General features: G+C 31.5%; 3 protein-coding genes across 4 annotated transcripts in view; all 3 read left to right on the top strand.

Moving 5' to 3' along the window:
- LOC119828568 (b(0,+)-type amino acid transporter 1-like) overlaps positions 1-14793 on the top strand; it is an 18706-nt gene extending 3913 nt beyond the window's left edge. The window contains exons 2-9 of one of the 2 annotated variants that reach the window (XM_038350762.1): positions 8387-8633; positions 8849-9118; positions 11997-12122; positions 12365-12509; positions 12866-13093; positions 13646-13742; positions 13908-14229; positions 14636-14793. In XM_038350762.1, the coding sequence (XP_038206690.1) occupies positions 8393-8633; positions 8849-9118; positions 11997-12122; positions 12365-12509; positions 12866-13093; positions 13646-13742; positions 13908-14229; positions 14636-14700 (1494 nt within the window). In that variant the 5' untranslated portion in view covers positions 8387-8392 and the 3' untranslated portion in view covers positions 14701-14793. Of the gene's footprint in view, positions 1-8386; positions 8644-8848; positions 9119-11996; positions 12123-12364; positions 12510-12865; positions 13094-13645; positions 13743-13907; positions 14230-14635 lie in introns of those variants that run through there. The other variant, XM_038350763.1, reaches the window with a different exon arrangement.
- LOC119828569 lies at positions 10065-11488 on the top strand. Its single transcript, XM_038350764.1, has 3 exons — positions 10065-10391; positions 10548-10731; positions 11111-11488. Exons 1-3 carry the CDS (start codon positions 10069-10071, stop codon positions 11255-11257), a joined length of 654 nt encoding a protein of 217 aa, XP_038206692.1. The 5' UTR covers positions 10065-10068; the 3' UTR covers positions 11258-11488.
- A 1405-nt stretch (positions 14794-16198) lies between the features above and the next one.
- LOC119828623 (DNA damage-binding protein 1) overlaps positions 16199-21731 on the top strand; it is a 13801-nt gene continuing 8268 nt past the window's right edge. Inside the window, 10 exon segments of the mRNA XM_038350845.1 lie at positions 16199-16362; positions 17026-17174; positions 17414-17679; positions 18426-18525; positions 18822-18927; positions 19411-19493; positions 19653-19806; positions 20277-20498; positions 20783-20945; positions 21281-21586. Coding sequence (XP_038206773.1) covers positions 16302-16362; positions 17026-17174; positions 17414-17679; positions 18426-18525; positions 18822-18927; positions 19411-19493; positions 19653-19806; positions 20277-20498; positions 20783-20945; positions 21281-21586 — 1610 coding nt within the window. The 5' untranslated portion in view covers positions 16199-16301.

Here is a 21731-nt window from a genome sequence, read left to right as displayed (position 1 = left end):
TTCTTATGACATTTTCAGCAAATTATGGCAATGAAAATAATTCTTTGTAAACATTTTAGAACGCTATATTCTGATAACAGATAACAATATTTGTACACGTTTTATGCGAAAATAAAGAATTTACATTTACATACAAATTATCTTAATCAATGCTTTGTGTTTTATACTCTTTAGATATTTTTACATTTAGGTGCGTCGTGATTTCTCTGAAATCAAAGGTTAAATATAACGTCCTTGATTTAAATCAAATTTTAATTTATATCCACACCATTCATGAGTTAATATTATGTAAAAAGTAACATGAAGGTTTATATCTCAAGTTTCATAACGCATTTACTAATCTTTTCCAAATTATCTGGTGTAGATAGAAAATGAACGGGACTTACAGTTCGACATCAATCTAGTAACACCCTTGTAGTTTATATTTTTTGTGTAGAACTACCTACACTACTGCAGATAAACTGTATTGTAAACCTCCAAACATATATATTCACAATAGTAAATATATATTTTTGGAACAACAAGAAAGCTACAATTTTGCCTATTCTATAAATATAGGAAAAATGACACAGCATATAAAAAAGAAATGTGATAAAGAAACAAAAAAAAAACACACGCGTACCATCTTATGTTTTTTATTATCTAAGCTTTTAGTTCATTAAATCAGTATTTTTAAAAAGCATCAAGAAGAAGATTAAGAACCTAAGTAGTTAAGAGTCACTTAATATGCCTAGTCAGGGCCGGATAATACTCAGAAGACGAATGGGGCCCTGGACCCCTGCACTAAACCCACCACCAAATATCTATTTGTTGTCTTGATCAAATACTACAAAGGGCTTAAAAAAAGCAAATCTCGCCGAAGTGCATATTATATTTACAAATAAATATTATATATCTACAAATAACTACTGTTACAAATAAACAAGAATCTTATACACTGATCTAGAACTTATAACTTATGTCAGGTTTAATTTAAATCTTTAAAATAGATACACAATTACAATAGTTATTGGTGAATAGTGTATTTAAATAATATCAATGTCTTGGACTATGAGCTGCATTTGTTTTTTTTTTACGTTCCGGGGCGGGCCCCTGATGGGATTAATCTGCCACTGCTCAACCCGAGGCTTTTAATCGTTTATCGGTAAAGGGTCATTACGGGTTAGAAACGGAGTTTTTTTTTGAATTTTGATATGTGATCCCGACGGATGTAGAGTCATTGTAAGCTTGGGAATAGAAAATCACTATTTAAGATATCTCAAACATTTGAATTTTTATCTATTTATATTAAGCCTTGCATTTTTAAATCTATTATTATCTTTCTTTAATATTATATCAGATTTTCTGCGTTCCTCTTGAAAAAAGGAATAAAATAATAAAGTAGTATGTAAGTATTTCTTATAAGTTAATTAAATAAATATTGCAGTAACAAGAACTCTATGCGAAGATAAAAAACCATTACTAAAGGTCTTACGAAACAGTTATAGATAGAAGACAATTTAAATTTCTCGGTAATTTTTAAACTTCTAATGAGTTTTTCCCTTTATAGTCAATATTATGTTACATAATTATAGTGCTTAGAAACCCCGCAAATAGCTGCCTGCGACCACGACATATACACTGCGGTCATATGTATGTACCTACCTATAATATATGTATTATGTGTTCATTTCGCCCGCGCCAGTCGGAAACTCTTTGTATTCTCATCCATTCATTGCCACTTCTTCCCAGGTCCTTCTTTTTACTTTTAAAAATACATCTGACCTCCTTTAAATAAGCGTAAAATAGCGTCTTATTCAGTCGAAGCGATCACTAGAAAAGAGTCTATGTGACTCTTTTCTCTTTCTATGTAAAAATAAATCTACTACTCCAAATCATTAATTTTGATTTAATTAATAAATAAAAGTATAATTTCATGTTCAATGGAACAGTTATTCAAACATAATATTCTAAATAGAGCATTTATTATGTTAGTAACGTATCTATCCATCGAAAACCCACTTAAACAAAATTACATGAAATTGAAAGTGAAAATTGACAAAGAGCCACCATCAAACTTCAATGCTGTTGGTTTCAAAATCAATGACACGTAGGGCTGTCCAAAAATATAACGGTCATACTGATTAATTAATTTGTGTGATTAAGTACGTTGTCAGGGATCAGCTACAATAAATAAATTAGATTTACACGAATAATATAAAGCCAAATAGTTTGTTTGAACGAGCTAATCTTAAGTACTACTGAACCGATTTCAAAAATTCTTCCACCGTCGGATATGTAATAATGTACGTAATCCCAGAGAGCTATAAAAATGCTAATATTATAATATTACGATACTAATATGATTTATATGTCATACATGCGGGCATCAAGGGCGAAGTGGGGGATAGGTGATAGCTAGTATGAATAAATATGAATGTTTCAAATTAAAAAAGAAATGTCTTCTTTTAGGTGATATTTATTATTAACAGTGGGAGCGGTGACCGACCGAGGATTTGTTTCAATACATTTTTTGGCATATTATTTTTTATTGTCCTCTTGAACTTTAACAAGAAAATTACTTTTAATTTTTTATTTCATCCGTAACATACTGCGTACAATCTTTTCAGCAGATTATAATTATTTGAAGTGAAACCGTTAAATTACATTCTAATGCCAGTAATATTTTCCTGTTTATCCAGTCTTATGGCGAAATATACAAAAAATACAAGACTACAGAAACATAATCTTAAAATCGCACAGATATGAACCTCATAATATGCATCATTCGTTAAATATGACAGGTTGAAATGAAACGTATAATAAGTAACAAAGTCATAAAAATTATAATAAGTAATTGCGTTCAAAGAAAACCTTACTCGGAATTCACGGGGTGTCGTGTTCGAAGAAGTCAGAATCAAACATATCTCAGATATGCAGTTGGCGACAGAGTGCATACTTTTGCATATCTTATTATAATTAATATACTATGTGGAATATTTAGCAAGATACATTATTATGTAAAGCATAACCTGAGTAAGTACAAGCTACTTGGCAAAACTAGTTATAAAAATAGAAGCTTAACAATTATGAATGAAGATTAATCTCGGATGCTAAATGTCAAATTCCAATTAATTTTTAAAAAAATCTGTTTACTTTAATGAACACAATACAATGAGAATTACATACATTCCATAGACAGTATACTGTCACTTAAAAATCTTTTTAAAAAATATAAGAAATTAGGTACAATATATTGCGCTATCAGAAACAGCTAGATATAGAGCTTATTTTGAAGGGTCATTCTATTAATACCTTTGTATTAGATTAGGGGATCTATTATATTAATACCTCTGTATTAAAGTTTTCAGTAGTATCGAAATTTTCCCGATATTAAAATAATTGAATTCATGGGTTTTCAACAAAAAAATAACTAGGCTATCTAAGTACCTACTCGTTTGAATTAGAGATAGAACCATTTTAATTTATTCAATTTTAAATCAAAAAATGACGACTTATATCTCTGATCTCACGTCCCGATGGTAAGCTTGTAAGAACGCAATACGTAAAATTAAAAATAAATATTTAAAATCACACCAGTTGCCAAGTGCAAGCGCATTGTAAACAGAACGCGAGGTCAATCACCTTTCTCGTCATATGTATCCAAAACAAAGGCGTGAATTTTTGTAAATTCACGATATTGATTTCATTGAGAATGCATGTGCTTTTTTAATTATTCGGAATAGACAATAATGTGCAAGTTATTTGCAACTGTTCATATAAAAAGCTGTAAGTACTTCTGTTTTCTATATTTCCTACTGCCTCTGCTCAAGCACAGCGTTAGAACTTCAATGCGAGTATAACATAATGTGATTTATTGTTCATTCATGAGTTCTCATTAATTGTTCGTTAGTTAGAAACTAATATTCAAAATTTAAATGTTGAATATAATACAAATTTTTCCTTTTTACACTACTGATGAGAGTAATGGTTTTGGAAAGTATGTATGTACACGTAGGTATGTATGTCCATTTGTTTAGCATGCTTTACAACCCAAACTGCTAGACGGATTTCAACATATGAGGTGTCGTTGTATTCTTTAGAATTTTGGTAGTTGCATAGGCTATATATATATTACAAAAGGCACCTAAAAATTAAAAAGGGGGCGGGGTTTATTTCTTTATTTTACCATAGCAGTATGTATTTCAAATGAAAGACCGTAAAGAGACCAAGCCAATAAAAATAATAACATTATACAATAAATTAATAAAGCTACGTCATCGCGAGCGCAAAAATAACTACGAGTATTTGTCGTTCAAAAAAGTTGGCATTCCTAATTTCAGCTATGCAATATGCATACTCCATAACTGCAGACCACGCCTAATGCAAACTGAATTTAGACAGTACAATGGAAATCGATAAGATTATTTAAATATTACATGTAGCTTTTACTAAACTACAGTAGATTAGTATAGTAGACACGGTAAAACAATAAGTAATAATCATGAACACATATTTTAATAGTATTCACATTGTCTTAATAACGTTGCTAATTGTTTTTTTTCCATTTGAAATCGATACTTAACGACTTCGGCCTCGCCTGTAAACAATTTTCTAATTGGGTCGTCATTTTGCGAATTGTTTGTTAAGTAATTACCTACAAAACACGAAAAGTATTAACTAGTACTGAAGAATATATGACATTTATTTAGTACAGATCCACATATAATTTTTTTTTAGATTGCATGTGAGAGAGGCATGTTTAAAGATCTGCTGTATAAAAGACGTACATAATCTACTTAACTGTCAGTCTGCATTGGATCGCTCTCTAAACCATTCGCAAAAGTCAAGTACGCTTTTCATGTAGGTGTATTGCCAATTCGATGTAAATATTCTCAAATTTTTATACCATAAATGAGCTGCTGTTCCACCTGATGGTAAGCGATCAGTCTGTCAGATCAGAATGCCTCTGCGAATGCGCTGTCCTCTGCGGACCGGAAAGGAGAAAGGAGAAAAAGGAAAACAAAATACAATATTTCTTATCTTTTAGCAATGTGACATAATAACTTGCTAAAAACTATATAATATTCTATTCTTTCATATTTACAGTAAACAAAGATACGAGAAGATATGATTAAGAACATATGATTTAAGAAACAGTAAATAATACGAACTCCATAATTGTGATAATGGCCTCACCACGATATGACGTCAAAGCTGAAATCGTGGTTTTTTATTTAGTAAATTTAAGTGTTTATTTCTTAAGCCGTAGTGTTTACATAATATAAACGTGCTTCGCGCTGCCTATTGACCTGAATTATTGAAGAAATACACTATCAACCTTAAATAATTATTATAATGTAAACATTGTTCTTAAAAGAACGTATGAGTAAGCTGTGCAAAATATTGCATTATTTTCAATAAGATTTCTTAATTAATTTGATAATTTTATCAGTCAGGTCACAATTAAGATAATTTATGACCTGTCACTGAAAATGACCTAGATATAAGGTACTGAGAAGTGCTAGAACTGTATTTTGTTTCCGAGCTATTAACATGTGTATTGTATTCACGTTAAAGGCATATAAAAATAGCTTAAATTAATAGATAATTATATGTGTAGGCTTCTATACATTACAATACAGAAACGTTTTTTTTATGTCATATTCGGCAATGGAGCTGGTGAGTCGCCTAATGGTAAGCGTAACCACTACCCATGAAAATTTGGGGGGATTTAAGGTCGATTGAAATACTAATAGGTTATTAAAGCAATCTCTACTCCTTGACCCAATAAATCGATGGGGATTGGAATAGAATATACATATAAAATTGCGTAGCTGGTGGTAAGATGGTGGGGATGGGGGGATGAGCGTCTTAAACAATCGCGAATCGTGAACTATCAAATTTAGTACGTCCGTGACGAGAATTTATCTTAAAAGTTTCCATGTCTATTATTTTATTCATACAAATAAAATTTATTTTCTTACTTAACACTTAGGGAAACAATCCTTATCCCCATCAAATATTGACAGTTTCTGTCATTATTATTTACTTTTGTTATCAGGCAGTGACTTCTCAATAGGACTACTTATCCAGGCTTAGGACAATGAACAAATATAAAAATTAATGATAAATATACAATAATACCAATAAAAATCGTTTGTGTAATGTTTTAGCAATGAAATTTATTACGCGCACTAAAATAATAAAAATATTAAAAACATATCGCTCACAATTCCATTCGTAATTCGTAATTAAAAAGAAGTATTGCCAATCCTAAATTATGATAATAAAGAAGAACGGTTAAAGAATAGCGAACTCACACGAAGCATATTAAATATCTATAAAAATTAAAAAAATATATAAATCATTAAACGAATATTTAAAAAAATAACAAAACTCATTTTATTCATCAACTTAACTAACGCAATATAGTAGGTATATTATGTTAACCTCTAGTAAGATCATGACCACAGATCGTGACCTAATTCACACTGAGCTTAAATCTGCCTCTATATTATTAGTATAAATAACATCTATTTAACATGAATTTGGATACTATGTCATTTATATTTTATTAAATAAAAGTTCGTCAAAACAGAGTCAGTTATGAGTTATCGCATAATTATCTACACTAGATAATGACTGTATTAAATATATTTCTACTTTATCACTTCATGCGATGTGTAGGGCTGACAGATATCTGTTAATTGTAAGGCTCATTTTAAGATGTGCTTAAATGTAAATAAGTAGGTTCTATACGTTGTGAATATGAAGGGTAAAATTTCCTATTAAACTTTGAGTTGGGGAAAAAAAAATGGATACAATGTATCTAAAGAAAAAATAAATAATGAAGCGCTATTGCCCCTATCCTCTGTCAAAGATCAATAGATGATTTTTAATATGATCAGAACATGCGTTAGAATGTTTTTATTAAATCAATTACCACGAGTTATTAGTTAGTTATAGTTAGTTATTATTAGTTATTTATAGTTATTATTATTATCCACAAGTAGTTAATAGAATGGAAAATATTCATCATGTTCAGAGTACTATGGTGTTTAGGTATATCTACGAAACAAAATTCGTTTTTCAGATAATTTGTGTATTTCATGTAAATTATTTAAAAATATCGCAACGTGCACAACCACCAATATATTATATCTAAACCCTAAAAATACTAGCAATTTAATCGGCATTTTATTGCGACATCATCTTATATTTTAAAACTGATTAGATATCTTACGTTGCCATGCCAAGACATATCTAGAAATCAAGATATTAAATCTAATAATGAGCAACCCTACAATGTTTCAGTCGCCAAGATGCGATAGCTTATCAAAAACCAATAGGATTATTAAATAGATTACAACATCGTTTATATCGAAAGTGCAATTCTGTATTACCACTTATTAACTTGTTCAATCGTTACATAATATTCTGTCAAAGATTCTTTAAGTATGTTGAATAGCTTACTAGAAACGATATTGAGATATGATAGATATAAACAGCGATCAAGGTATCCTGCACTGTTCAGAAAAATCAATATGTCTTTTTTGTGAGTTCTTAAGTTTTACTTTTATATTCTATCCTTATAATATACTATAACTGCTAGTAAATGATATGTTTATCCTGACGAGCCCACCAGAATAAACGTGGCCTAGAAAGCTTCAAATATTTTGTCGCAAATGATTCTTGATCAACAAGTGCCGCTTTTCGGCTATTTCCTGTTTAGCAAAGTGACCACGTAGCGACTTCCTCATAATTATACCTGCACGGAAAATTGACAATTGTCTTGTGATCCTATATAATCCAGAGTATACAATACGGAAATTTTAGTTTAAAAAGTAGTGCTACATTTCTTCATTTTAAGTATTTTATTTCAATTAGTTGTAAGTAAACAAATCTATGTACGACATGAAATGCTCAATATTTTACTCTGCCACTTGAAAATTCACTATTTTTAAACTGAACAATATTAATACCTGCATAATATTAAAATCCATATCATATTTTTATTTATATTCTGAGCAATAGTCTCGGTAAAAAATATAAACAAGCTGCCGTGCTTTCAATATGCCTGGGAAAATGTCAAATTTGTTATACTCAGCGTAAGTGAACGTTACGATTATAATCGTATCACAATTGATAAGACGTCTCTACAAGTTCATTCACTGCATAATTCGATTATGATTTACATTGACCTTCGTCGTTATAGCGGGTACCGGGGCTGTCTAATAAAATTAAATTTCCAATTGATATTATTTCAGATACAATAAAACAGGGTGACTAGATTATAAGACGTGTGACATTTTTATAAATTTTCTTAGTAGCTTTAGCTTACTATAATAATAAAAAAATACAATTATTTATAACGGTGATTTTAATTGTTTATTTTTTATTACAGAAAAGAATGGCTACACAAGAAAAATCTCTAGAAAAGGCCGATAAGGACGAAAATGGTTTGACGAGTAAACACGGAAGTGAAGTCAAGTTGAAACGGGAATTAGGATTATTTTCAGCTGTTAACCTGATACTCGGAGTTATGATAGGATCTGGCATATTCGTATCTCCGTCATCCGCATTACAGTATTCGGGATCTGTTGCTGTGTGTCTGATAATATGGACCGTATCTGGCGTTATATCATTATTAGGTGGGTGTAGGTAAGACGCCTATTTGTGTACTAGCATAGAATTCTCTCCGAATCAATTATTACAATAGTCAGTTACAGTTTTCTTTTGCTACATAACTTATTCTACATTCTGTAAGTGACACGTAAATCTTAATTGAATCGTGTTAATTAGTATTAGTAAAAGCTCTTAAAATTTACAATGACAGAATCAATCAAGGAAACATGACTATTTCCAGGTGCACTTTCATTTGCGGAGCTAGGAACAGTTTTAGGCGAGTCTGGTGCAGAATATGCGTATTTTCGAGAAGCTTTTGGTAAAATGCACAAATTCTGGGGACCACTACCTTCCTTCATATGTGCATGGATTTATGTCGTTATTTTGCGACCTGCTGAAGTAGCTATCATTGTTATGACATTTGCTGAATACGCGATACAGCCTTTTACCAGAGAACTTGAAACAGATTATAAAATGATGGCTATTAAACTGGGGTCTTTATCGGCTCTTTGTAAGTATAAATGTGTTATTTTTCCCTTCATCAAAATCTGATATCTGTATTCATTGATATAAACAAGTATCGAAATGGCATAACCTTATAAAATATGTCAAATGAAAATTGGCCTGATGCATATTGTACGAATACTCATATGAATATATATTATGAGACGATACCTACCCACATACCTAACAGAATTTTTTGGAAAAATTAGAAGTAAGAAAACAAAATGTATACTGCAATTACGAATTCGAATGCGCATAATTTTGCGGCTTGGCTAGGTTTACCAATAAAATTGTAATAAAAGTGCATCTATACTAATGTTATAATGCTGAAGAGTTTGTTTGTTTGAACGCGCGCTACGCGCTAACCTCAGGAACAAAAAATAAATATCTGGGAAAAATTCGTTTTACAAATTCTATTTGTTTACTTACTTTAATTAAGTATATTATCATTTTAATTATCTATATTATTTTTCTAAATTATTAGCAATTGAAAAAGAAAATTGGGTAATTTGGGAAACTCAATAATGAAATTTTAGTGAAAATTATTTTTAATTGTATATAAATCACGGAAGCACATGCAGTGAATTTAAATCTAACTCTCTAAAATAATATAAATAATAATATTAGTAACGGTTCTGAGAGGTTGCTAGCCCAGAGTAAGTTATACACCTACTAAGTAGTTGCTAGCGTTATAAAAAGTTTATATTGTCTATGCGCGTTATTCGTTGCTGTCAAATGTCAAAGTCGAAATTTAAATTTTCAAACTCTCTCGGACGGTTTGTACAGACGCACTGTTTATTTTATTATGATTGTGATATTAAAAACAATTCTTATTATTTACGTGATGGCGACATGATAAATTAATATTATCCAGTACATTTTGGAGTGTTTGGTGATGAGACAACAAGTTTACTAAAAGTGTTGATAGAAGTTAAGAATTAAGTTTTATACAATACAATGGCTAACAAACTCAATACTGATACCAAAGATAGTCTATCGAAAGAAATGAAAAGAATTCAGCAACGATGTATAGACACACGGAATATAATTGAAAACACATTAGATATTTCTTTACATCAAGATAACGTAGCAAATAGTGCTTTGTCGTACGTCGAAGGTCTCCGAAATGAAATTGTCAACTCCAACACAGTGATAAGTACAGATGACAATTTAATTACAAGTCAGTTTTTAGCAGAAATGAAAATAAAAACAGAACAGGTGGATGAACTGATTGCGTTTACTAAGGGTAATATCTTCGATACAGATCGCGAGATTGAAAGGTATGATAATTTGATTGTACAAAACTTGTTCAATTATTTATGTCTAGTCTTTTTTAAAGGAGTTTTTTTTTAATAACATTAAAAAAAACATTCACATTATATAGATGCTTATAAAAAACTTTAGTTTTGTTTAACACTATGCATATTATTTTTCAGATTACAAAGCATAACAAAAACAGCAAAAGAAGCTCTCTCTAGGCCAAGAGTGGTTCATCGAGATGTGAGACCAGAACATTTGCAGAAAGCTAAGGAAACTTTTCAAATATTAAAGAATGAACTACAAGGTCTTATACAGTCTTTATTCCCGCAACTAAGTGATGACATTGTTGATGTTATGGGGGTAAGTAAATACCAGTATATTTTGTTAATGTTTTGATATTTATATGATATAAATCAATTTTTGTACAAATTAATTTAACAATCACAATTACTGTCATACATCACATATGTACTAGAATATCTATATATCTAGTAAAATTAAATAGAGGTTTAGCTGCATTCTCTAAAACTGCATATCTATATTTTATGGGTAATGAAAATTCTCAGATATAAATTACAGCCTCTTCGTAAATTTTTGTTCATTCAATATAATTTCATAATGTTTTTGTTAAATTCATATTTGTTATTTTTGTGTCATTTGGTAAAAGAGGTTTATATATTTATATGTATCATATAACATCAATATGATGTTTTCTTAAGAAATTATTCATTTATTTCAGCAACTGATGCAGGAGAAACTAAATGAAGAATCTAATGGATATATTGAAATAACTAATGAAAATTACAGGATAGTCGAACTCTTGAGCGATATGAACATAGTGACGGCAAACCCTTATAATAATATGGAAGTGAAACTTGCTTTCTGATAATCTAAAAATATTTTGGGTATCTTGATATAAGTATTTGTGAATCGTAAGTCTACATTTTTCAGTTTTGCAGTCTTATCACAACTTATTGTATCAATAGTCTAAAATAGCATTTATTAAAATTGATAAGTAAATAACAAGCTTTAAAATTCATTGATAGCTGTTTTGTAAGACGATTTAATCAGGAGATTTATTTGTAATTAAGTACTTTAATAAAAACTTTTGGTATAATACATGGTTATTTTATTTATTTCTCCAAAATCTTTTTATTTTATATGTATTTATTTTATGTTTTGTTATAACTCATACCTGATTATATTTTCTATAAGCTATCTATATGTAATAGTCCCGTTTAAATCAGTGTTATCTTGTTCAAAGATAAGCCTGAATAATCAGACAAAATTATTCTAAATATTAACGGAAAGTTGATATGATGCCTTTACAAATGTATATTTGTTTTAAGTTTATAACTATCATATAAAGGATAAACAAAATATTTTCAAATTAATTAAAGCCAATCCAGGGGCAGAGTTTTCTCTATTTTAATTTATCCCATGAGGAACTTGAGAAATAAAACTCGGGAGATGTTCTATGTATGTTTGTGTGAAGACCATACTGCTACAAAATCATAATAAGCAAGAACATATATTTTATTATTAATAAACATAGGTAATAGTACCTTATATTGGTTCCTAGTAAACAGTAATTATATTAACAGTAATTTCCTAATTTGTTACAGTTATTATGACATATATAAACATAACAAGTGTAAAGCTGTTTGTGAGAGTACAAAACATATTTGGTGTGTGCAAAATATTTGCGTGCCTCGTTGTTATTGGAGGAGGGATATATGTAATAGCAAAGGGTAAGTTTGATATGCTTCGACATAATTTAGAACATTTAATATACATAAATATAAAATAAATCTGCACTTAATGACGGTAGTAAGAAGAGGTTTGTAATTTGAGTTTTTATCGTCTTTATTTTATTTTATTTTTATTTGCATCATGTTCATAGAAAACAATAATTTTAACAAGATATGATACAATTTTCGTTTTGGCTATAAGTTTTAATTACAAGAAATTTATATGAATCTATTTTTAACAGGAAACACTGACCATTTGGAAAAAGGATTTGAAGGCAGCAAAATAAGCGCGGGTGGTTTGTCGCTCGCGTTATATTCAGGTCTATGGGCATATGATGGATGGAGCAGTGTTACAGTTGTTACTGAGGAAATCATCAATCCTGCAGTGTATGTCCTGATTGTAATTAATATGTCTGGCTAAATCATTTTTAATTAAACTTTAACACAATGATCAAGCTAATGATTTCTACTACATTTTGTAATTTTTATAAAGGCATATTATAGATTTTTTTCAGCTATAGTAAAGCAAATAATACCACTAGAAATATTGACAGTGTTACCATTTTTTATTAATTTATTTGATATTGTCATGAAAAAGTTTTTTTTTTAATCAGGAATGATTGAAATGAATCTAAATCACGATACCAATAGACAAGGCTGTTATGTATAAATTATATTATAAATAAGCATTATAGTGCTGAAAATTAAGTGAAGTTCAGAAGTAATATTTTTCCAATTTACAGAAACGTGCCTCTCAGCATATCAATAGCGGTGCCCCTCATAACCGCACTGTACGTGTTCATGAACGTCGCGTACATGTCGGTGCTGAGTTTTGACGAGATGACGTCAGTGCCGGCGGTAGCTGTCACGTTCGGTGACAGGGTGCTCGGTCCCGCCAGTTTCTTGATACCGCTCGGTGTTGCCATCGCAACGTTTGGCTGTGCGATGAGCGTGCAGTTTGGTGTTACCAGGTATGTATGCAATTTTTGAATATACTTCTGACTTGTACATACAATTTAAATAGATGTGGGCACAGCTATTCTCAAATCAGGAAAAGTTTATAAAAGACTTATGTGCTTCAAACTGTACTTCATAAGCAAGTACAAGAGGTCTATAACTATTTATTTCAAGTAATAGCTAATTCGTTGTTTTTGTTATTGTCTTTGAGCTAATTTCAGAAAGGTTTTGAGGGTTACGCCCATTGAAGTTTCAATTGAAACATCGACACAAATAACGTATACTACATCATTCTTGACTTGCTTTTCAATCACGGGTTCGCCTGCATGATAAAAAGAAACACCTGTTGGAAAGACATGTTTCGCTGCAGTAAAAATTACCTTACTTATCCACCAGTCATACCACAAAATCGCTCCGCAACTCCGTACAGGAAAGACGAACAAACAAAAATTTTAAATAGCTATGCCGTGCAGTTTCACCCTAACGAACCCGTGGACAAAAGCAAGTATACTATAGCTTATGTGTAATTCTGGTTCATAAGGGTCATGGGTAATTTTTTTTTTCAGAGTATGTTATACTGCCGCGCGTGGAGGTCACATGCTTGAAGTGTTCTCATTTGTTAATGTAAAGAGACTTACGCCAGCGCCAGCTGTAGCTTTACAGGTATGTGTTCATTAGAATAATATATGTGTAAATAAATATTGCTCTTGCGGTTGTTTTTTAATTCATAAGGCATCCCCAAGTCTACTTCGTAGAAGCATTACAAACAATTGTTTCTTACTAATCATATACACAGTTTATAAATGCGTGAATGTTATTTTATTTCAGGCGCTAATAACATCTGTATTTATCATCGTTGGCAACATTTCAACGCTCATAGAGTTCGCCAGTTGGTTCCTCTGGTTCTTCTATGGCCTGGCGATGGTCGCTCTGCTAGTGTTAAGAAGAACTCAAGCTGATAAGCCGCGACCATACCGAGTGCCGACACCAGTGCCTTGTTTTGTGTTGCTAATAGCAATATTCCTTTCAGTGTTGCCAATAGTTCATGACCCATCGATAAAATATTTAATGGCAATCGGATTTATTGTTTTGGGCGTTGGGGTGTACACACTGTTTGTGTATTATAAGAAAACTCCCACCTATTTATTACGTAAGTATGCGTAGGAGTTACTGTACAGTTTAAAGATTTCCAGATTTGATTGTTGACATGAGACTAATCTTTATGCCTAATAGTATTTAATGCTCTGAATAGGTTAGTGTTGTGCTGTGTACCCTACTTACTAAGTCATATAAACGTTTGCGCAAAAATAGAGCGTTTAATATCCATTTATAATAAAAATGTAACCTTATAGTTTTTAAATTTAAGACCTGAATTCTAAAAGCAGCACGAAAAATGCAAGCATTTATAAACATAATTTATAATGTAATATTGTATAGGTCAATGAAAATAATAAATTTGGAATGTAGAACTATTAAAATTTTTAAAGAATATTTTCCGTTTAAGGTGAAAAGTACTAATCTTTATATATATGTATATAATTTATTACTTTTTTCAGGAAAATTTACATTCCTGGTTCAAGTGCTCTTCGAAAGTGTGCCGCCTAGCAATCGTGAAGACTGATTTTGTTATAGAAATCAATTTTATTATGATGTACATATTGTAATGTGATAAACAAATATTTTAATGGAACAAAATAAAATATATCTTTTTAACCTTATTGCGTTTTATTTAAATGCCCATCGTATTAAAAGTAGGTTAACAAATGTTCATCACAATTACAACAATGGATAGAAAGTGTATACCGTAAAGCAATTTCAAATATAAATGACTTTTGAATTTAGTTTCAACCCGGTCTAACATTAAATTATATTTGTTCTCATGAAGAGCACAAATTGCTTTATGTTCAAAACAACATCTTACTTCTTTAAGTATGGTAATTCTTTATTGGTAATTAATGTTAGTAAAATTTTAAGCCTTTACATGCTTTTGTTCACGAAACCTCAGGAATAGAACCATACGACTTAGTAGTTAATTCCGCCTCTGCTTCCTATGATGAATTGACTCTCTTTCTCTCTCTCTTTTCAGCCTTTCTCCGTCCACTGTTGAACATAGGCCTCTCGGAGAGAGATGAATTGACATCGCACTTTTATTTTCGACGTTTTTAATAATTAATAGTACTTCGCGCCGGTTTGAACACATATTGTTCCCCAAGTGAGCTACTTTTAATCCTGCGAATACACACTCGCCTGTATTGCTGATTCAAAATTTTTATAAAACGGGCTGGAACATGAGGCAGAAGCAATTTAATTTTTGCACTATATGAACGATCGACTTTAGTTAGAGCAATGTAATTAAACGCAAAGAATAGTATAATAATACGAGTAACTAAATAATTGGTTTTGTGTTTATATTACTGGCTAAACTGAAATTTTACACTTACGCTACTAATATTACTAATAAATAAATTTACGTAAAGAAGTTAACCCTTACTTTCTAAATTTTAAAAAGAAATTTAGAAAGTAAAAGCTTCCCTAAATTTAGGAATTGAATCGGATACTGGACCTTATGAGTGATCTAGAACTAACGGATTCAGAAATTATTATCTACGAATGGATGCGAGATTGTTTAACATATTAATAAATAGGTATGTTAAACAATCTCGCATTTCGTATTGTGACTCCGTTTATTGAAAACGAATTTAATATGATACTAGAAAGTATAAGCGCCATCGCATCGCATCGTTTAAGATTAAAAATTCAATTCTTTTTTATTTTAAACCTAGCTGACAAAAATTGCCCACGAAAAATATTGGGTTATTAAAAAAGTCAATCATATTTTAAGTATATAAATAAGTCAAATTTAAGTAACTAAATGCAATTACACCGTCCTAAAATGAGTTTCTAATTACGTTTTTACTACTCTCAACTCAACTCAACTTCTAAGTTTAGGATATGAATGCGATAGCCGATAACATTCCCTTAATTTCAATGACGACAAAATTAAGCCGAATAATTTAGTGCAATATAATAAATGCATAAACACTTACGTTATAGACTTTTGATACCAGTTATCGTGTATCGGAATGTAAAAAAGGGGTAAAATAAAAAATTTAGTCTATGACAGCCGACAGTCTGACAGACCGCCGTTGTGTATTGTTTAATTTTACGAAAAATAAATAAAGTATTCATGATTAAAAATTAGGTTTGAATAAATAGTAAATCATGGCTTACCACTACGTAGTTACTGCACAGAAACCAACGGCTGTAACAGCATGTATTACAGGTAAAAATTGTGTGAATACATATAATATTGTGTTTATTGAGGTTAGATTATTTATACAATATCTGTCTGATGCTTTAATAAGCAAATCTAATGATTTGAGCGAATTATTGATAATATTATTATATACAAAGTATTTTGTAGGTTAAGTAAGATTAGTTTTGTGATAACATTCGTTTATTCTCCCACACTGGTCTTTAAATTAAGCTGATCCGTCGTTGCATTTGCCTTGAAAAAAGCGACAGCATTTGAACGGCCATAAGAAATGGTTAATTATCCCCAGTTGTATTTTGTAAACAATTGTAGACCCATTTTATAATGACGACTTAATTTAAGCTCCATTTAACATTTTCAAAATGCATATTGCGTCTTGGCGGGTCTCCCGAGTGTATGCTGCTAATACCAATGTACAATCTATTTATAACATGTTGGCGAATTGATATTTATCTACCTTATATATAAACTACACTATAAAGTAAAGAGACATAATTGTTTATAAAGTTTTCTTATAATGGATGGACTCACTACCAAAACTACGGAAGTGTTTTTAAGTGCTTCCATTGATATACTTAAATTGTTTCTAAGTGACAATTTTATGCCATATGCTGCAATAAAGAGCTAGTCAGGTTTTAGAACCTGATCTATGAAATTTTTTCTTTATTTTAGGCAACTTCACATCGCCAACAGATCTCAATCTGTTGGTGGCAAAGGTGTCACGTCTAGAAATGTACTTGGTGACACCAGAAGGTCTCCATCCCATGAAGGAAGTTGGGCTGTATGGCAGAGTCGCCAAGATGAAACTATTTAGGCCACCTGTAAGTATGCATATGTAACTGCAAATTGAAATTACGTTTATGCTTTTCTTATCATCCTGAGTATTTTTAAAAAAGCACATAAGCCATGTATGTCGATGAATATAATCTAAAAATCTAAAATGATATGAATATGAAAGTATTTCATTTATGGTATAATTACATTTATCTCTTACAACTCATTCATCAAAAAAATTATATGGAACGAACATTAGTGTAAGCATCATTTTATAATATTTTAGTACGAAAACAAAGATCTAGTCTTCATTCTTACTGCAAGATATAACGCAATGATATTGGAATGGAGGACAGGGCCCAATGGTGATCTTGAAGTGGTTACCAGAGCTCACGGTAATGTGGCTGATCGTATAGGAAAGCCTTCGGAGAATGGCATCCTGGCTGTGATCGATCCACAAGCAAGAGTAATCGGTCTAAGACTGTATGACGGTCTGTTTAAGATAATACCTCTTGATAAGGATTCTACTGAGCTGAAAGCTGCTAGTCTGAGGTAAAATAACATTCATAAATAATTTCAGATAATTTTATATATTATAAATAAAGAATTGTGAACATATCACTTCTGATGTACATTTAAAAAAATGCATATTTTAAATTTTTTTTTTACAATATCATTATTTATTGTGTGTGACTTGAATTTTAACATTAAAGCAAAAGAGGATTACTCAAAGGAAGATTAAACTGGAAAACTCATTGCTTATAATTTTTTTTTATTTCTTAAAAAAAAAACAATGACAGAATTTAAGACACAGGTTTTTTGCATCTGATCTAGAGAGTGCATTTTTTTTTTTTGTGAACACTGACTATTGTTTTGTAACTAGTTTATACTAGCTGTACGCCCCGGCTTCACCCGTGGTACATACATAGCCTATGTCACTCAGGTAAGTTGCAGCTTTCTAATGGTGAAAGAATTTTTAAAATTAGTCCAGTAGTTTTTGAGTTTATCCATTACAAATAAACAAACAAAAATACAAATTCTTCCTCTTTATAATATGGGTGTAGATGACTACAAAGTAAATATAGTTTTTTGATACCAGAAAAAATTTTGAAAAAGTAACCTGTACAGGCCTGCATTTTTATGTTCGATAGTGCATTTATCTAGGTTAAATAGATATACTATAGCATTACGCTCCAACCAATAAGAGTACTATGAGAAATATTGCAAAAACATCAATTTTGAGAACCAACAAAGCTGCACCAACAAAGGTTTTTTATACTAATCAACACTTCTTTCAGGTTGGAAGAACTGAATGTGTATGATTTAGAATTCTTGCATGGATGTGCCAACCCCACTTTAATATTAATTCACCAAGATCTCAATGGAAGACATATAAAAGTGAGCTTTGCATTTTTTATTTTTGTATAGAAACATGAATGCTTAAAAGTATTCACCTGGGGGCAAAGCAAGTATTGCTATAGCCTATGTGTTATTCTCGTACATAAGCTACATCATTGTGAAGTATCATCAAAATCTGTTCACTGGTTTTTGTGTGGAATGTAACTTTTTTCTTTTGAGTAATTTTAAAAAACAAGAGTTGGATTTGTAGACTTGTTACGGAATTGGGAAGTACAGTATGAATTTTGTATGCTATGAATATTTCATTAATTTTTGTTTCCTTTGAATATTTTTAGACACATGAAATAAATTTAAGAGATAAGGAGTTCATGAAGATACCATGGAAACAGGACAATGTTGAAACTGAAGCATCTATTCTTATACCAGTGCCAAGTCCTTTGGGTAATTATTTAATTATATATGTTTATTAGTTTTATTTTATCGGAAGTTTTTTAGTCTGTTTTTATTTATATATATATACATACAAACTATTTGGCCGTGGCTTCCGCTGCATAGTCAAAAGATATTCCCATGGGATGGAGGTCTCAGTAGGCCAGCAAAACACCTCCAGTGTTACAAGTTTTTTGGGTGAGGGTGACCACTTAACGTCAGGCGGTCCACTTGCTCCTTTTCTTTGCTCTGCCACAAAAAAATATAAAAAAGACAAATTTTATGTGCCACTGAAGTAAAAAGTAGCCCATATTGCTCTGTAGCCTCTTATCTCCAGACCCAAAAATAATGTCATAAGCATGCTCCATTGTGACGTAAAAGAAATGCGAAGAAACATACATGTTTATAATATAAGTAAGGATTTTGAATGTAAACCAAAAATTACTTTTGCTTTTTTTTTTCTCAAATTAATGCAAAGATTAATTCCTATCTCAGGTGGAGCCATAGTCATTGGACAAGAGTCCATAGTATATCACGATGGACAGAGCTATGTAGCTGTAGCACCTCCACAGATTAAGGTAAGGTACCTTATTTTTTCTTCTAAGAAAAATCAATCAATAAAACAGATGTGTAATTTATCGACCATAAGGCACATATAACTCAATTTTGAAAATAATTTTAACATTTGATCAAGCTCTCAGTAACCTCTTAAATGCCTGAGCTTTAACCCAATTCAGATGACACCAATAAACTGCTACTGCCGCGTGGACACCCGCGGCCTGCGATACTTGTTGGGCGATATAGCTGGTCGGCTCTTCATGTTGTTACTGGAGTTGTATGAGAGAGTTGATGACACTCATGCTGTAAAGGATCTCAAGGTGGAACTGCTTGGTGAGTGCATGCAGCTGGTACACTTGGGATGGTTAATTGGGATTTAAAAATACTCTTTACTTGTCACCAACTATATATAATATATATATTACAAAATGAAACAATTTTTTACATATTTCGGAATTGATGGGGTGTGGTTGTAAGCAAGCTGAAAAGAACTTACTAAATTGGACTTGCTGTTATTTAAGATGTAAACTATTATAAAATTATACAAGCAAGAAGTGTATGCAGTAATTTAAAGTTAAAAAGAATTTTTTGGTTTTCGTTGTGTAATGATATACAACCAGCCATTGTTAGCCATTTGTATTTTATTGTTCAATGTGTAATGGTCACAGTTCTTCTTATGGGTGGGTAAATGAGAGGGAAACCAAAGAAACTGTCACCGTAACGCATTTCGTTACGCAACGCGTTACGATGATATATATATATTTATATCACTAATTTACAATTCTTAAATACCTTTATTCCAGGTGAAATACCAATCCCAGAATGTATGACATACCTAGACAACGGTGTGGTCTTCATCGGTTCCCGCCTGGGAGACTCTGCCCTCGTGCGTCTGTCGGCCAACCGTGATGACTCCAACCAGTATGTGAAGGTGATGGAGACGTTCACCAGCCTCGCTCCGATAGTTGATATGTGTGTGGTGGATCTCGAGAGGCAGGGACAGAATCAGCTCATTACATGCTCTGGTAAGTTTGTGGGATTTTAGTTAAAAACTTTGTCAATAAATGAAACACTTAGTGTTTATGTCCATATAATATCTACAACTCATGTTATGTCATTCTATCTTTTTTATTTATATTTAACGACCACAAATGTCAAAAAATTTATTATATTTTGATACATATATTTAATAATTACAAGACAGAAATATTACCAAACAATCAGTACCTAATAAATATGCATTTCTTACAAACTAGATTGATTTTTATTTTTGAACGAACTTTACTAATCAATACACTAAATTCACTAGGTGCGTTCAAGCAAGGATCGCTACGTATAATACGCAACGGTATCGGCATACAGGAGCAGGCCTCCATCGACTTACCGGGCATCAAGGGCATGTGGGCTCTCACCCTGACCCACAACTCTCCGTACCACGACACATTGGTATTGGCCTTCGTTGGACAGACCAGGTGAGATTGTGGATTTGGAGTTGGTGTTTAATAAATTTCTGAATGTCCAATAGAAGAAATCGTGTTAAATCACGATATTCGATCAAATTTACTAATGGTAGTATGAATAAAATATTCATTAATAAGAGATCCTTATAAGATTTAAGGCTGTAATCTATGATTCAATCTTTGCTATCACATTATGTCTCTTTTCTCATTAAATCTGTTGTGCTACAACACACACTTTGCAAAATTCCAACCAATTCAAAGGACTAATTTGGTCTTTCCAGTTGGGTAGAAAAAAAAATGAATATTGTTGGTTATGTAAGAATAAAAACTTTTACTTTTAATTATAGAGTATTAACGCTGAACGGCGAAGAAGTTGAAGAGACCGAAATAAAAGGATTTGTATCCGATAGACAGACATTCTTCACGGGAAATGTCTGCCACAACCAGCTTATACAGGTATGTAATTTGATTAAATATTCTAAAGCATATGCCTTCGGTTCCCCCACTCACCGAATGAAACACGGTAGAATGCTAATATTTCACGCTGATCTTCTGTGGGAGTATGTTAATAAAAATAGTTCGCGATTGAAAACTCACTCCTTATCCTGACTTTTCTTGCTGATTTACTTCAAATTGTAAATGTTAATAGAGTGGTATAATATACTTTCTATCGCAGTGAAACATCTTATTGTAAAGGGAATTTGTTTGCGCGGGTGAAACGGCGGGTGAGCGTATTGATCACGTATTGTATTCTGTCCGATGTCCGATGACGCGCAGGTGACGGACGAGGACGTGCGG

Source organism: Zerene cesonia, chromosome 8 (assembly GCF_012273895.1).
Source record: "Zerene cesonia ecotype Mississippi chromosome 8, Zerene_cesonia_1.1, whole genome shotgun sequence".
Lineage (NCBI taxonomy): Eukaryota > Metazoa > Arthropoda > Insecta > Lepidoptera > Pieridae > Zerene > Zerene cesonia.
This window is presented reverse-complemented; position numbering and strand designations above follow the sequence as displayed.